The sequence below is a fragment of the Dromaius novaehollandiae genome, chromosome 23 (genome assembly GCF_036370855.1).
Source record: "Dromaius novaehollandiae isolate bDroNov1 chromosome 23, bDroNov1.hap1, whole genome shotgun sequence".
NCBI lineage: Eukaryota > Metazoa > Chordata > Aves > Casuariiformes > Dromaiidae > Dromaius > Dromaius novaehollandiae.
Window position 1 is genome coordinate 8574698 of NC_088120.1, and position 16978 is coordinate 8591675.

The following is a 16978-nucleotide window of genomic DNA, read 5'->3' on the forward strand; positions in this document are numbered from 1 at the left end:
TGTTTTGTTTCTTTTAGCACCCATGCAAAGATGCCGCTGGAAAAGCGCCTGTGTTTGGTGCCCCAGGAAGTCTCTGCTCAGTGCAACGCCGGTGAGGGAACCGCCTTGACGCAGCTACTGCGAGACGGCGGGAGGCCGCATGCGCGTAGAGTGAGCTGCCGCAGAGCCGAGACTTCCACAAAAGCAGAATCAGAAAGCCAGGAGTGATAAAGGAAGGGGGTCTGGCAGGGTTTTTTTTAAAAAAGTCAACTTTGGCCTTCAAGATCCGAGATCGTCTCTGCTGCTGAGGATGAGGACGGCGCCCTGCTGCAGCTGCAGCCCACGGGCTCCCGGGGCCCGTCTCCGCGGGACACCGGCACCTCCTCTCCCCACGTCCACACCGACAGCAGAGGTGAAATAGGCTCTCGATGCAAAGTTGATCGTGGGCACGCCGGCTTCACCCACAAGCAGGAGCAAACTGGCAAGTTCGGCGAGAGCAGAAAGCTCTGTGCATCAGTGTAAACCCCTTTAATAGCAAAACCCCGGCTCTGTGCTAAGCGCTCGCGGCAGAAGCTGGCCACGGCTGCAACCATGCACGGCAGCGCGACGCAAGCCAGCTCGGAGCTGTGATTTCAGGGTGTCCGAGCTAATTCTTTAAGCCCGTTCCACTGGGCTGTGCAGGGACCAAAAATAAAAATCCAGGTATACAACAGACTTGTTTCAGCCAAAGAGAGAGCGTAAACGAGCGTGGGTCGTGGCGAGGCTTACCTCCGTGATCTGCAATGGTGGGGCGCAGTCAACACAACAATGAAATGGGACCATGTGGGGAAGACGGGAACAGGCAGCGACACACAAAGGTAACACATCCCACAATGTGAGTGAGAGATGAGACGGGAGGGGAGTGTGGGGGGGAAAAACTCGGAGTTAATACAAGTGCAAACCCAGAGAAGTGACTAAACAATACAGGAATTAAAAAAAAACAAAAAACAAAAAACCCAGACATGACAAAAACCAACTGCTACGGTAACACCGGGTGAAATGAAACATCACTACAAATTACACATCCTGTGCGCGTGTGACAAACTCTTTACACCCTTTCTGAACTTTAAGACCTATGATCTCTACCCGCCTTTTCCTATCTCCCTTCCTGCAATCCCGGATTTTGCAGGTGTCCTCTACAGACGCCCGGGCCCGGAGATGACGATTAACTCTCCCCTACAAACAGCCCTGCGGTTCGCTGCCGATCCAGCGGTGCTTTACTTATCAGAAACGAAACTTATCTCTCCAGGCTCTTCAAAGAGGCTCTCTGGGACCTTCCGACTTGGGCGGATGCCAAAACAGCCCCTTTGAATGAGCATCGCTATTGAGGCTGTAAAAATTTATTACTCTATTTACCACGTCAAGACTCCAAGCGCCGAGCGGCGGGGAGCTCTGCCCCGCGGTCGGCTGACGGCTGCCCCAAAGGTGCCTGACCGCATCGGGCCTCGTAACGGGTTTTAAAATCGTAAGCCCCAGTATAAAACGGCACTTGAAAGCACGTGGCCTTCCCTGGGGGGCCGCAATAAGCGCCTCGCGTACCGGGGCTGCTCTGCACCCGACGCGTACCTGCGTGGACTGCGAGACGGCTTCGTCGAGGGCGAGGGCCCGCTGGCACACCTCCTCTTTGATTCTGGCATACATGGCCTCCGCCGTGGCATACTTTTTCTGCACCATCTCCCCTTCCTCGGGGTTGAGGTCCTTGAGCTGGGGTCCGATTTTCAGCAGCTTGTCGATGTGAGGCTTATGCTCAGCAATAGACTCTCTCAGTTGCTAGGGAATGGAGAGGGGAAAAAGAAAAAAAAAGACAGACAACTGTTTAGAAACCTATTGCAGGCCGCTGCCTATTTATTTCTCACTCAAAGAGCAATGATTTTATCTGACTGTGAAGACTCACACCATGGATTTCTTGACGCGGCATGTGGCAAGCGCACGGCACTCGGTGCTCCCTAACGCGGCCATCGCTGAGCGTTGCCGTCACCTGGCCCTGCGCGGGGGCCCTCCCCAGGCAGCACCGCCTGCCCTCCCCACGGCCCGGGGCGGGGGAAATCATCGGAGAAAAGCTTACTCAGCATCTCTCTACCCTAAAAGCCCAGTGCAGTTTTCCCTGCCACAATCAGGCAAAAGATCCAAAGACATTCGGGCTCCCTTGGGTTTATCCTGTGTTTTAGTAAGAAACGTTCCAACTCGTTTGGTGATTTTCACACGACTTGCTCAAGACACTGCTGTATTACACAAGTAGGATCCCCAAACACAAGAGATTTGGGGAAAATTGGAAAAACTCGTCAGAAAAGACCTACGCACAAGGCACAGTTGACCGTGCAAGTGCTGCGCCTCGTTTAAGGCAGAAGAGCTGATTCCCTGCTAGCCGGCACAGGAGCTGCAAACTCGGCTGTCCCCTTACCCTCATGTCCTCCTGCTGCTGCTTGAGCTGCTCGGGATCGATCGCTGGAGGGGGCAGCTGCGAAATCAGGGCTTGCGTCTCTTCAATCCAAGGGTTCAGCTCTTCGTAGGTCTCCCAGAACTGGTTCACCAAGACCTGGGCCCGCTCCAAGCGGGCGTAGCGCTCCGAGTTGAGCTGGCTGACGGCTTCGTACTGCTGCACCAGGGACTCCGTTTTCTCCTAAAAGGAGTGGGAGAAGGGTTAGCGACGGATGCAAAAGGGCACGGTAAAAGTGCCAGCTACCTGCTGCGAGCTGGAAAAGCAGAAGATGCATTTGGTGGTGCTCCATGTGCATAAGCCGTAATTCCAATTAACGCAGCCTAAGAAACCACTGCTGTCCCCCCCCTCCATAAACACTGCAATAAAAATGCTGCAATAAAAGAGAGTAATAAATGTAAAGAGATTTCTGCTAAGTGTCACTGGTGGGAATTACTAACGATGGAGTAATTTTAAACTACTTGAGACAGAGCAAGAGCTGAGCATTCGTCCTTCTCCTCTCCGCCCTCCCTGTTTCCCCTGGATATCGGAGCACGACTTACCTGGAGAACAGCCTTCTGCTCTTCCCCACACGTCCCAAAGATCTCATTGCGCTGGCTGAACAGTTCATCCATAGAGTCTTTGTGCCGAATAATGTCGATGGAAAAAGCCTGGAGAAAGGAAATGTCCAAAGAAAGGCAAGAAATCAGAACAAATGCCAACCTTTCCCTCCCCGGCCCTTCGAACACCCCCTCCCACACCCGGCCCTGCCGCAACGGGGAGCGGACCTCGGGGTCCTGCCGAAACTCAGCACAACAGAGATCACGCACGGCTCAGCTCAAGTGTCCCCTGGCACACCAAAAATCTGGCTGCCATAGCAGATTATTGAATTTTTGTCCTCATTACTCATCTGTTTTAACCTCTCTCTTTCAAAGGCCCAAAAAAGGCACTTGAAATCAGAGATGGGGTCAGGCTCAGAACAACTTCCACATCCAGGTCTTTCCTCCTGCCCACCCGAAACCCGGAGCATCTCGCATGCAGCCTCTTCCACAGAAACGCCAAGGAGCAGTAAATCCAACAAGAAATAGACTGTTGTGGTTCACTGTGCAATACAAAGCCCAGATTTGCTGTGCAAGTCCCTTCCTCAGGCCTCCCTGCCTCAGCTTCCTCACCTGTAAGGAACAGCTCCAAGACCTACGTGTAGGAGATCAGTTCAGTGAACAGTTTAAGCCCCCGAGACCGCGCTCTCCAGAACCACGTCTGCCAATAACTCTGCCGTCCCCAAGGCCCCATGATTAACAATATCCACAAGCAGCGGGAACTCAAGTTGAGCTCAATTTAACTTAATGCTCGACGGTTCAGTCCCTCTCCATTATAACAATGATTTTTTTTTTTAAATGCACAAAATCCAATAAGCATGTATGCTGCTCTGATTGCCGAGTCTGGTAAAGGAAGAAAAGAGCCGCTTATTTAAAGGGCACGTTCTTTCAGGCATGATCTCATCTCAGAGATATAAAAAACCAGCTTCTCTTTGTTCCAAGTCTGGCTGCCATGAGGGAAACGAGAGTCCCCCACTGGAGGGAACAATGAGCAAAAAAGCAAACGTAAAAAGTACCCTCATTAATCAATACATTCGTTTCGCTAAACTGTTCCTGCTGTCAGCTCCAGCAAGCTGCAGGTAGAGCTGCTAAACTGGCCACAGGGAAAGCCTTAAACAGGGGCACAGCTCTCCAGAGGAGTCCAGGCAGGAGCAATGGCCCTAAGCAACGACGTGCCAGGGACAGCTTGGAGGGGCGCAGGACCCAACCGCCACGGGCAGGGGTTTCCGACGGCAGCGTCGTGCGACCCGCAGCCTGGCCGGCCGCGGCCGGAGCAGCAGACTTCACCCCAAGGCTGCAAACATCCAGCTCGGACAGTATTTTTAATTCATGTGCACAGTTTATCCAGCATCCGGAAAATCTGAAGGCTTTTTCTGTTAGAAGCCCAACACTTCATTTGTCTAAATTCTCCTTTTTCCCCCGTTATTCCTTTTCTGGACACCAAGGACAAGTGTAGCGTCTCTTGCAGTAGTCCGGGCTCAGCTGTACCGACCCACCACGCTCTCCAGAGCAAAGCCGCGCCGAGCTGCACCGCCAGACCCCAGTCTCTCCCCTAGACAACTCTCCCGTCCCTCTCTCGTCCTTGCCCACAAACTGCCTCGAACATGCACATCTAAACTGGTTCAGCTCTTCCCCCCAGTTTAATTAAAGCACTGAGCTATCTCCAACGTTTCCTCTCTTGCACAGTCACAATTTGCCCTGCTGCCACCGGTGAACCACCTTCTCCCTCTGCCGTTGCTCACGAATTAGCCGTTTCGCTTCGTTTGCCCCCGGCCCAGAGAAGCAACGCTGCCGCTGCTCCCCGGCGCTCGCGGGCCGGCACACGTGCTGCACCTACCTTCTGCACCTGCAACTGAGCGGTCGTTTGGTCTTGCTCCAGACGGATCGGGCCTAGAGCCATCAGCTTCCGCTTGGTCTCAGCAACCCAGGCTAGCTCTGCATCGGCAGCCTGCTCGTACTGGCGGACAGGGAGAGGAGACGGAGCGCAACAGGTTAGCGAGAGGCAGCGCGGACACGGCAGCACGCAGGCGGCAAGCAGGGCACGGGGCGGCCCGCGGCACGGCGGGGACGGCGTCGGGTCCCGCGGCAGCAGGAGCGCCAGTCTCAGGGCCTGGCCTGGCCCTCAGCGAGGACACGAGACGGGGGGACCTGGGGGGACACTGGGACAAATGCTGTGCCCGGGCACGCAGGAGGGTGCAGGAGGACAGGACAGGACAGGACAGGACAGGACAGGACGCTGGTGCTGACGCCTGCCACCGCATCTCACTCCCTGCACTGCATCCGGGGACCAACCGCCCAGATTTATCTTTTATTCAACCTGGGGGTTTCTTGGTTTATCCTTCTGCCCCAGCTGGGGACAACTGCCCTTTTTGTTTAACACGGGCAGTAACGGTGACCCCGGCACAGCAACGGCCACGCGGCTCCGGCTCTGCGCAGGCCAAGGCAGAGAGCTCGCTCTGACATGGGGACAAATGACAAATTACATTTATGTTCTTGTCACAAACACTTAAAGCAACAGGACTTTTCTGCAAGACAAATGGAAGCTCTGTACACCCGGACCCTGCGCTCCGAAGGCCAGCAGCGGAGCCGTCCAGCATCTGAAAACAGAGACAGCCCCAGCCTGAGACGAGTTTGCCAGCGCAGGCCGCCGGGGCTGGACCGAAAGCCCCCGTACGTCGAGGAGAGCCGGGCACCGGCCGCCTGCAGGGACTGCTCCTGCGGCTGGCTGCAAAGCGCGGAGCATCGCTGCAACACGGGCGCTCAGCGCAGCAGAGCACAGCGAAGCAGCTGCCTTCCTCTGTGTCCCCTCTGTCCGCAGGGGAAGGGACTCCTCTATTTTACATGCTAATTTTGCGTGTACACTCAGCTTTTCGAGTTGGCGTTCAAAGCCAACAAGGGCAGTTATTCACGGCAATCCGCAAACTCCAATCCATAAAGAATAAGTCTTTTTGAGAAGACTGTTACCCTGGAACAAATCCCCACGCTATCAGAACAGAGGATTACGCTGCCAGGCCTGAAAGTCACCTGTCACTGGTTTCACACAAGCTACGTTACTAATGCAAGCACAAGCCAGCAGAAAGGGAAAAGGCAGCACTGCCCCAGGAGACTCTGAATTATCCTTTCCAAACCGCATGCAATTGGACCGGTCAGAAACTAGCTCAGCGCTCTCAGCAACGCTATCACGCACTAACGGCAGGCCCGCTCATCTCCGGGCGCCAGGGATGAGCTCTGGCCTTCCCGTCAGGCACCGCTCATCATTCCTCCCGCTACAGTCACGCTGCTCGGACCGAGGCCGGGGTGAGTCACTCGCCGTGCCTCTTCCGAGAAGCCCTTCTGGAGGCTGCTGCAAAAAGAGGCGGCCGGGGTTATTAAATTACCTGTTGAGACCTCTGGATAGCAGCATCTATTTCTTCCACCCTCTGCTTGATGGTGTCGCTGACCAGCTTGTAGCGCTCGTTGGTGTCCGACACGAGCTTGTCCAGCCCCTCGCGGGCTCGCCAGGGCACCAGCTCCAGCAGCGCTCGGCTCACCTCGTTCACGGTGTCCAGGACAAGCCGGTGCTCCATGACCTCCTTCTTCAGCTCCTGCGGGACACACACCCCCCGCATCGCTCGCAGCACTGCGCGGGTGACACCCAGCTACCGGGAGACCCGCGGTGGCTTCCCAGCCGTTCTGTGTCCTTGTTCTTCTCGTGCTCCGTGCTGGCACGAGATCTCCCACAGTTACGCACCAGCCCCCCGAGCCAGCATCCGCACGGCCCGATGGCGAGGCCGTTTGCTAGGAGACGGGTAAACGGCCGAGGAGACAGAGGCGGAGGGCAGCTTCGCAAAGCGTGCAGCAGCCAGCTGCTCGGCACAGCCCGGCAGCGGTCGGCTCCCCAATTCCCAGTCCCCACGTTACATGCTCCAAGACTAGGTATCTCACGCTCCCTCTCCTCCCCTCTGCAGTTCCTTCCCGTCCTCTCGGTGCAGGGAGCAAACCGCCGCGGCGGCTCTCTTCCCACACAACTCCAGCGTCCCTGGCGTCCGGGCGTTGCTTTCCGACGGGTCTCACCTTTTGCCTCTGCTGAAACTGGGGGATCTGCTCGCCAGCGGGTGACTGTCCTCCGCCGGACGCCAGCTCGTCCTCCACTTTGCTCATCCAGCCGTTCAGCTCCTCGTGAGTTGACTGAAACTTGGTGGCCAGCTGCCGAGCCTGCTCCAGCGTCCGGAGCGCCTTGGAGCTCGTGGCCGTGATGTCCGAATAGCGGGCCTTAATCCCATCTAGCTTCTCCTGGATTAGCAACACTTCTTCCCCTGCAAGATGAAGACACGGGGTAAACAACGCCCGTCTAAGGGGTTTGCGGGGGGGGGTGAGCAGACAGTCGCCCTGTGCTCCCATTTTAAATAGCTATTTTCAGTCTCACTTTTCTGCTCGGTGCGACTAACAAGCCTATTTTTACAGCCATGAAGCTACTCTTAGAACTGACATTTTCCTACCAGCTAGTGTAATTTCCACCTCCTTCCTATAATAGGAAGGAAACAAGCTGTGAAACCTTGCTTTGCAAGAAACCTTAAAGCCACCAAAACTCAGTTCTTAACTAATATGTCACAGATCCAAGAAGAGGTCCAATTCACTCTCTGCTCCTATTTCTGAAAGGACAAGAAATCGTAAGCCAATTTTTTTGCAATTACTCTTCCTGCTATACGGCTCCCCCAAGGACAGAGGTCTGTACATCTGCTCGGAGCAGACCACATCTGAAGGGAATGCATTGCCCTGACCTTCCTTCCCACTCATAAACATAAACTCACACCCACGTGGTAACGGCGACAACTGCTTAGCATGGGAAAGCGATATTAGGAAAGGGCTTGGCGTATTTTTAACTTCTTTCCATGTGATTTAGCAGCTGGATGCAAAGAGAAGATCCTACATCTCATTACAGGGCTGCTCAGTGCTGAGTATCACCGAGCGCCTCGCGTAGATGGTGGGAATCCCAGCTTGGAAAGCTGGGGCTGAGAGTCGGGATTTACCAAGCAGGAGCACACACGGCTCAGCAACCAGATCTGGACGCGGAGCAGCTACTCTGAGAAGACCCAAAAGGAAATCAGACCCGAGGGAGAACAGCTTCCTCCGAACAACTTGTCACCGTAGACCACGGACTTCCCAACTAACACAAAGCACCGCACAGAGACCGGTGCCTTTGCCAGGGCATGGGAGAGCCTAGACATCCGCCAGAACGCGTTCGGCTCTTCTCGTTACCTGTGGTTTGCTTCAGGAGAGCTTGCCCGTTTCTAATGGCTTGGTCCACGTTCTTCTTTCTGTTCACAATTTCCTCATTCAGAGCCTGGGCAGAAAGAACAGACTGTAGTTATCCTTCCGCAGGCAGGTCCCCGAGTCCTGCAGGCTGCTCAGGGCAGGACAGAGGCTGATGTTCAAGAGAGCATCAATTGCTGCTCAATCTAACATAGGAAGGAGGACAACAGATCAAATACGAATCCATCCAACCTTCTCTTGCTATAGGACCTATTGAGACTTACAGGACCCACAGGTGCAAATCTCAGAGCAAAACCATCCCAAACCTTCATGTGCCATTGAAGAATTCAGTCTTTTATTACACATAACCAAGCTCTTAACAAGGTTTACATGGCCCTAACGGAGCAGAAACAGACTGCTGCTTTGGTGGCCAGCCTAGCTCAGCAAAGCCCACCGGGCTCTTCAAATTCATGTTCTTGGAACCAACATCCAGCCTTCTAAAGGCAAATAGTGGCCAAGTGTGCTCAGACACTGCTCACAAAGCAAATGAACCATTTGAAGTTTCCGCACACCCCCCGCCCCCCTGAAACCCATTTTGGGGCTGCAATTATTGTTTTTAACACATGAAATCTCTTTACAAGTCTGCAAGCCTCGGAAAGGCAAAGCTTGTTCCACTGCTGGTTAAAATTAAAGTCAGACCAGAAACATAAAACAGACAAATGCAACAGAAACCAATAACATAAATATGGAAGAAAACGGAAAATACCAGCTGGTCGGCATGCTGTTTCTGCAGGACGTCCCGTTTGTAATCCTTTACCGATACCGAGCCAAGCTTGTCCTCGACCTCAGCCAGCCAGTTGAGCACTTCCACCTCCTCCTCCCCAAAGAGCCTAGCGTTAGACAGCGCCTGCTCGAGCAGGGCTGCCTTGCGGCAGCAGCGGTCGCGGATCTCGCCGTAGCGGCCCCGCAGAGAGTCCAGCTGCTCTGCCAGCAGCCGCTGCTCCGCGGCGCAGCTCAGGGAGGAGAGGCACTGCCCGACACCGACCGCCTGAGTCACCTCGGCCGCGTGGCTCTCTATCTCTTCCTCTAGAGCCTGAAAGCCGGGAGGACAAAATGGACAACAGAAACAAAAATGAGTGAAGAAAAAAAAAATGAGATGGACAAAAAAATAAGGGGAAAATAGAAACAATGAATGCAACTGAAGTGGACAATGGAGACACAAAACCCACCCGTGAATGGGCAAAGTGTATCAAAAAGAAAAGAAAGTCTAAAAGAAATAAAAACAGGAATGGCTTTTCTATCCTGAACCAGACACATTGGTTGTGAAGTGCAAAGACATCAGTTAAATACTTTATATCAGGGCTAAGAGCAAAGAGAGCATTAGGGTTTGCAGCCTTCTCCTGGTTTAATGCAGCCCAAATAACTTCTCTGACCACCACTGAGCCAGATAAACTTGCTCGTGCCAAAACCACCTCACCGCAGCAGAAACATCCACCTGGGAGAGACCTGGCACCGACCAGCTCCACCAGCTCTCGGCTCCCGCGCGGGGCCCTACCTTGTGGCGGCTGATCTGCTGCTGGATTTTGGCGGTCTGGGTGCCGATGGGCTCGGAGTTGGCCAGCTTCTTCTCCGTCACCGACAGCCAGTCCGAAATAGGCTCCGTGGTTTCGTGGAATTGCTTAGCCAGGACCAAGATGTCTTCCAGCTGTTTCTGCCTAAATTGGGAGCGTAAGGAAACAGCTAAGGAACAGCTCCCCTTTCGGAGCCGGGAAAGGGAAGCGGCTTAGAGCTGAAGCATCGCCCGACTGCCAGCACGGCTTGGCAAAGGAAGCGGCTTGCGGGCTTCGACAGAACCCAAAGCCAGAGCGGAAACACCGCAGAAACCAAAGCAATAGGAAGAGGGAACAGAAGCGCCTGTGTTCGGCGCAAGGTGAGACACCTTGTCAGGCAAGCTGCGGATCCAAACGCAAACAGCCGCATGCAGAAACTGCAGCACAAGCCTTTTTCCGCAGCTGTTCCTTCAGGGTCCAGTTCGGCTCCCAGCAAAGGCAGCAGAAAGGCTCCCTTTGTGCTACTTTTCCTTCTTTAACATCATTCTCTGAGAGATCCTCCAACACGCTCAGCTGCTGGGGAGCCCTCAGCGTTTCAGAGCTTCTGTTCAAAGACACCTGGGCCCTGGTGCACGTGCTAGATGGACAGGCCATCTCGTCTACAACCATTTAAAGCATTGGGAGGTGAAATCTGGCCCTCACAAGCAACTCCTAACCCGACATCTTAGCTTGTGTAGCAACAAGCGACTTGTAAATGAGATTCAGGCAGCAGAAAGGTGTCAACAGGATGTTCCCACTAAAGCTAAATGTTAAAAGCTTAAAGGAACAAAAATAACAACCATCCCCTGAAGGGAATTTGTTTAATCTGAGCTCTTCCCCAGCATTGTAAACCATGGCTATCTGCTTCACCTCCCAAAGCAGGCTTTCATTTCTCATGTTTTCCAGCTGTTGTTTCCAGGATGTATCTGCAAAGAAATCTCCGCATGCTTTCCACGTGTTGTTATCCCACGATCGCAGACTGACCAGTGAGCTAACACCTGCGGCAAACCCAACGGCCCATGTTGGCAGCAACTATCTAAACAAACCCTTGTTCAGCGGACCAGCGCGTGCGAGCGACACAACTCCAGCGAGCCAGGCTCGGCCGAGCCAGCACGCAAAATAACAAACACGGGAACAATAACAGCAACATTTTTCTCACAAACTCGCTTTCCTCTAATAGACATAAATAATCAAGCTCTGCAAAACTTTGGGGCACCACAAATGAGAGGACAAACTGTCCCTGCACTTGGTTTTGTCCACCAAGGCGGTGAAGCAGACCCTCCGAGGACTGCACAGCTCGCGGTTGCCTGTTTGGGCCATCCAACCTGTCTGCAAGGGATCCTGCCAGGGACGTGGTGGAGCTGGGCACGTCTCATAACAGCAGCGTGCATCCGTGCTCCGACCTCAAACACAGCCCAGATTTGCGGAAGCAGCAGTGGAGTTTGCAAGAGATGAGCCAGGATTCAAACAGTGCAAGGGGTGACACGCTGCTGCCAGCACCAACCGGGCACAGGGAAACCTCTCCCTCGCGAAAGCCGAGGGGCAGCGAGGTCTCTGCCCAGCTCTTACCTGCCGGCCGCCCTGCTCAGCAGTCCTGCCCATCTATTTTCGAGGCTTTCCAGCTGGCAGACGATCTTCTCCCTGTCTGCCGGCTCGGCTGACTGTGCTATCCTCCCACCCTCGGCTTGAATCATCTCCACCGTGGCTTTGCGATCATCCAGAAGTCGCTGGAGCAGCTTTAATAGCAGCAGGAGAACAAAGGAGGATCAAAGTTATCAAATTGAGTCAGCAGAACTATTTCCTTCCCCCAGGGACACCAAACTTCTACGAGCGCCTGAAAAGCATCAATGAGCCCTGAGACCAGAGCTGGCCGAGCAGGATACCCACACCATCTTCCTCCACCACCGAAGCCAGCTCAAAAGAGATTCAAAGCACTTCTGGTTCCAGAGAAGTTTTAAGAGGCTGCTGCATCACCCCCTCAAAATCTATCAGGATCAAATTTTCATCTTTCACTTAGAATTTCCTCTTCAAAGTCTCAGTATGTCAGACCAAGCCTTTTTACAGATTCATTTTTAAAATGTTTTACCACGGCGATACTTGAACTTTCATCTGCATATTCATAAAATCAGGCTCTGACCCAGGTTTGTTATCTTCATAAGCACGAGTGTGTTGGGTCAGTTCTTACAGTTTGTATACTCATTTTGTCCAAATAGCCGAACGGGTAACTATAACACCAGCTTGCTCCTGACATAACAGAATTATCAGCACAAACAAAACCAAGTCTAGGCCTGGAAAAACACAGCAGCTAGCAAAACCAGCAGCAAACTTCAAGAGGCAGTGTAACAATAATGCTGGTGATTTTGACCATGGAAACGACCAGTTTGGGCAAAAAAGCTGGCTGTTAGTAATGCTAGGATGTGAGGAACCTGCAGGACAGCCGCTGTGAAAGAAACAGGCTTGTGGACATCCCACCTACGCCTCATCTGTTACCGCTAGACCAAATTACTGCCGGGCTATCCGGAGCCCCCGCTCCATGGCAGCTGGCTGGCTGTCCCCCGCTTGCTTACCTTCTGCTCCTGGATCTGGGCTTTCACCACCTTGTACTCAGCGGAGGGAGGTTTCTGGTTGGAGATGAGCTCCTCGGTGTCTGCCAGCCAGCTCAGCAAGGGCTCCAAGGCATCCTGAAACTTCCCGCAGCGCAACAGGGCCTCTTGCAGCTGGGCAATCCTCTGGGCCACCTACACAGCACAGAGCACCGTCAGGACAGCGATGGGGCGCAGCGATGCGGCATCTCCCTCCCAGTCGCACCGGCTCATCTCGACTTGACTCCCCAGCGATGCCTCCCATCTCCTAAGGGGCCTCCGTGGGCTCCAGCGGGATCAGCTGCAGCCCCTTCCCCGCAGCTCTCACCTTTTTGTTGAGGGTGTTCCAGCGGGTGTTGATCTCTTCCATGTCATGTTCCAGCCCTTGGACGTCGCAGTTTTTGCCAGCGCTTTGGATGAGCCCTTGACCGACTCCATTCACTTGCTGCAGCTTCAGCTGGAGAGGATCCACTTGCTCCTTCTGGAACGTCTGGGCAAGGGGAGGGGAGGGGAGAAAACATATTTGTAATTTGTAGGCTGCTCTTCAATCCCCTGACTCCATCACGCGATGGATACATTAGGTTTTCTTCTCAAGAGGAGATGCAGCATCTACTGCTTCTTGTTTTGCACCAATTTTATTGAACTGAGCTGCATAAGTTTGTTTAAGCGCCTGCCTTGCCTTGACCCATGACCGGCACGGGCACTCCCGGTGCAGAGCACAGCCGGGCATCTCCACGCAGCCGCCTCTGCTTCCAAGGGAAAAATCCCCTTTTTCAAAGCACGGCTTCCAGGGCGAGGTGGAGAGAGCACGGCGGTGCAGAGATGAGAGCACGGGCTGCGGTCGGCCAGCGGGTTTGGAAATAACGCTCCCGGGAAAAACCCCGGCGATTCTCACAGTGATGCTGCCGAGAAGCGAGACCCAACTCCCTTGAAAGTTGTGTTAACCGCTGAAATTACACACTGGGAACCGAGCTGCATTTCGAAAGACAAAGGCAATAGGCAACTAATGTGCAAGTCATTTATCGTGCCGCATATTTGGCAGGATCCTGCCTGGGAATCCGGTGGGGAAAAGCTTTTAAAAACAAAAAGATTGGACAGGGAAGGGGGAGGAGAGCGAATGAAGCTCACCACTGTAAAGACAGAGAGCAGGGAAAATCCTGTTTCCGCGAAGGAGATAAGTGCTCTTTATCAAAGCTTCAAATCTGCTGTAATTACCTGCCGGGCGGCTGGCGCCCGTTTCCGTCCCGCCCCGCCGGGTCGCTCGGCCCGGCCGCGCCGGAGCCCGGCACCCGCACGCCCCGCTCCAGGGAGGCAGCTTTCGACTTGGCCGGAGCGAACAACGCCATCCCCAAAAAAGGGATTGGATTCGTTCATTGTTTATTCTGGGGCCTTGGACTACGAGCTAATACGGAGCACAGGTCAGCGCGTAACGAAGGCTGGGAAGGATTGCGGCGCTCTGCCCTATTGCAACATCTTCTCTGTTGGAAAGCAGAGGGGATCGAATGCAGGCACCCGCGCGCGCTCCTCCTCGAGCATGCCTCCTCCTGCAGCGTCCAAAACCACAGGGACACGGGCAACATCTAAAAAACCCATCCCCAGTACAGAACCCAGTACACAAACCCTCTCCCAGCAAAGCAGTGGACGACGGACTGCACAGATCTCCGCACCAGATAATTGCTTTTATCTCTGAAGGAATACAAAGCAAGCAAAAAAAACCCCAACGAACACCCTGCCCCTGTCTCTGCCTGAGAAAGAGGGACCGCCTTGATTTTCTTTGCCCCGTTTTCAAAGAAAAACCTATTTCTCCCTGCTGGAGCTCAGCAAGTCGAGAGCGGCGAGGTATTGTCCCAGGGCACGAACCGAAGGGTGTGTTAGGAGACGCTGTCCAGGGCTGTTTGCTCAGGGAGAATTATGCTACGATCATAAGTAAATGGTGACATGAAACCACCAATTCCCCAGACACTTCTCCTGTTACTGTTTATATACGGAGCCGGCTGCTTACGGCAGCCAAACCCACAACGGGCCGGGGCTGATAAGTCTGGCACGCAAGAGCTTCGCTACAGCCCAGCGCTCGCTTCCACCACGCGTGGTCCTAGTCCACGGCGCAAGTCTTGACTTTGCAAGAACAAACTGCAGGACTTCAAAATGGTCAGGTGGGGAGAGAGGCCAAGCAAAAGCTGTAGTATCAGATGACAAATACGTGCAACACATGAATCAGTACAACCCCAGAGCTGACTGTTGCACAAGGATGGTTAAAGATAACCACACGTGCTAACGGCCTGAAGAGCGGCTATGCTTAACACGCTCTTTTTTCTTTGCTCGTAAAAGATTCCGACGATTTAGCTCATTAACCTCACTGTGACTTGGCTACGAAGCAAATATTCAACGTGCATCGCCCGTTGCACAGAAGAACGGGCAGAGCGAGGCCGCGGAAAGCCAGCGCGGGGCCACGCGGCTGCACAGACATCTCGAGGATGCCATCCACGCGGTCTGCTGCCCGCCCGCCCGCGCCCCCTCCACGCGCCGCTTCGCTCATCTCCCGGGCGACTGCGTCCCGTGATCCTACCGGGCACTAAACCCCACCACCACCACCACCCCCCGCCGTGCCCCTCCATCCGCCGACGCCGCTCGAGCGACCGGGGGGGCTCCAGGGCTCGACAACACGGAGACGTCTCACGGGAAACACGGCCCCCGGGCGAGGCGACGGGGAAACCAAAGCAGCCAGTCCGGCCTACAGCTTTTCACCTCTTTTTCCTTCTTGCTTTGGAGCCGGGGATGCCCCCGGCGCCGGTGCAAACGGGTGGCCCGGCCCCACGGGCGAGCGCTCGCCCCCGGCGCCCGGGCTGCCCCGTCTCTGATGTTTCTCGCCACCGGCTCAGCGTCCGGCCGCGGGAACTCGGCCTCCGCGGGCGTTTTCTCCCTGAAACATGGCAACCAACTACCCAGGGAGGCTCTGGCGAGAAAACCTTTCCGAAGAAATCCGTAATTTTTGCCTGAGTGAACATAATGCGCTCCGACAAGCCAAAAAAAGTTCGAGACACTAGTTTAGGTAATCCAGCAGCTGCAATCTTCTGCTTCTCCTGCTCGCAGAAACGCACCGCTCCCTCCAAAACTTCTTGCTCGCCTGCCAAACCCAAAGCGCGGCGGGGAGGGAGGCGGCCCCTCGAGCCCCCACGCCAGCCCCCGCGCGGCCCCCCACCCCCTGAGCATGAAACGGAGCGATTTTGCACCCGAAACGCTGCCTGCGAGGGACGGGATAACAAATACCTCGTTATCTGGGACGGATCCATCTGCCGGAGCGGGAGCCCCATCGGCAGCGAGCGCCGCGGCGGGAGGCCCCTTCGTGCCGGGGGCCGTCGGGGACGCGGCATGGTGGCCCGGGGCACGGAGAGCGTCCAGCACTGGGGTGGCTCCCGGCTCTGCAGGTCCCTCTGCGGTGGCGGCAGAAGCCTCCGAGCCGGATGCTCCAGGTGCATCGGGAGCCTCCAGCGGAGCCGGCGCTTCCGCGGGGAGCTCGCACATGCCAAGCGGCACGGCGCCCGTGGCAGCTTCGTCCGTGCCCTGCGCCGCCGTTCCCGGCTTCCCCGCAGCCGGCGGCACGGGGCTGGCGAGGGGATCCTCCAGCGCCGGCACCTGCACCCCTGGCCAGTCGGCCGGCGCCGGCGGCACGGCGGCTGCGGGCTCATCGGCAAACGGCGCCGGGGCTTCCAGAGGCTCCTCCACCACCGCGGTGGCCGCGTCGGCATCGGGCGGCAGGCACCAAGCGCACGGCTCTTCAGCGTCCGTGGTGGCATCTCCGGGGGCTGGTGGTATCTCTAAAGCGCTGAGCTCCAGCACAGCCAGATCCTCCCCAAAAACCAGCGGGCCGGCAGCCAGCGATGCTCCAGGGAGCCCTTCCCAGGTGTCCGGGCTGGCTGAGGCCGTGCCGGGCGGTGGGCTCCCCCCTCCCGGGTCCTCCTCGCCGAAGGCCCCTGCGGAGCCGGGCACCACGCACACGTGCTCCGCAGGCGTCGGAGAGGGGGTCTGTCCGCGCACAGACGAACCATCCGCCGGTCCGTCCTCCCAGGCACAGAACAGCAAGTCCAAGTCTCCCGGTTGCAAAACACCCGTCTCCGGCCCGGGGGAAGCCGGTGCTGCCTCCGGAGCGACGGCCGCGCTCGGGGGGGACCCCTCCGCGAGGGCGGCCAACGCCAGGGCCTGGCCCCGGGGAAGGGTCTCCGGCACGAGGCCCTCCGCAGACACCGCGCGCTTTAGCTGCGCCTCCGAGCCCTGCTCCGACGGAGAACCGGCACGGAAAGGCGTCAGGGAACCGCGGCGACCCTCCGCGCTTTCTGCCAGATGACTCTGGCCCTCAGATCCGTCGCTCTCCTTTTCCAAATCCATGACTTCATCCTCAGAGACCAACTCTGAGACATCCCAGTTCGTGAGCTCAGTCCTTCCAGACAGAAGCTGATCGATCTCGGGGCTATCGGACACCTCCGTCCCCTCGACATCTTTCAGCAGAGAGCAGTCCTGGGGCGAGCCGAGCTCCTCGGCCCTCGT

General features: G+C 55.7%; 1 protein-coding gene across 26 annotated transcripts in view; it reads right to left on the minus strand.

The window, feature by feature from the left end:
• MACF1 (microtubule actin crosslinking factor 1) overlaps positions 1-16978 on the minus strand; it is a 138849-nt gene that overhangs the window by 26300 nt on the left and 95571 nt on the right. For 17 of the 26 annotated variants that reach the window (XM_064525132.1, XM_026098048.2, XM_064525138.1 and 14 more), the window contains 13 exons: positions 12765-12926; positions 12422-12592; positions 11424-11590; positions 9821-9980; positions 9032-9358; positions 8272-8356; positions 7087-7328; positions 6411-6617; positions 4871-4990; positions 2998-3105; positions 2420-2638; positions 1585-1788; positions 748-756 (listed from right to left, as the gene is read on the minus strand). In XM_064525132.1, the coding sequence (XP_064381202.1) occupies positions 748-756; positions 1585-1788; positions 2420-2638; positions 2998-3105; positions 4871-4990; positions 6411-6617; positions 7087-7328; positions 8272-8356; positions 9032-9358; positions 9821-9980; positions 11424-11590; positions 12422-12592; positions 12765-12926 (2181 nt within the window). The remainder of the gene's footprint in view (positions 1-747; positions 757-1584; positions 1789-2419; positions 2639-2997; positions 3106-4870; positions 4991-6410; positions 6618-7086; positions 7329-8271; positions 8357-9031; positions 9359-9820; positions 9981-11423; positions 11591-12421; positions 12593-12764; positions 12927-16978) is intronic. The other 9 variants (XM_064525143.1, XM_064525145.1, XM_064525144.1 and 6 more) reach the window with 3 other exon arrangements.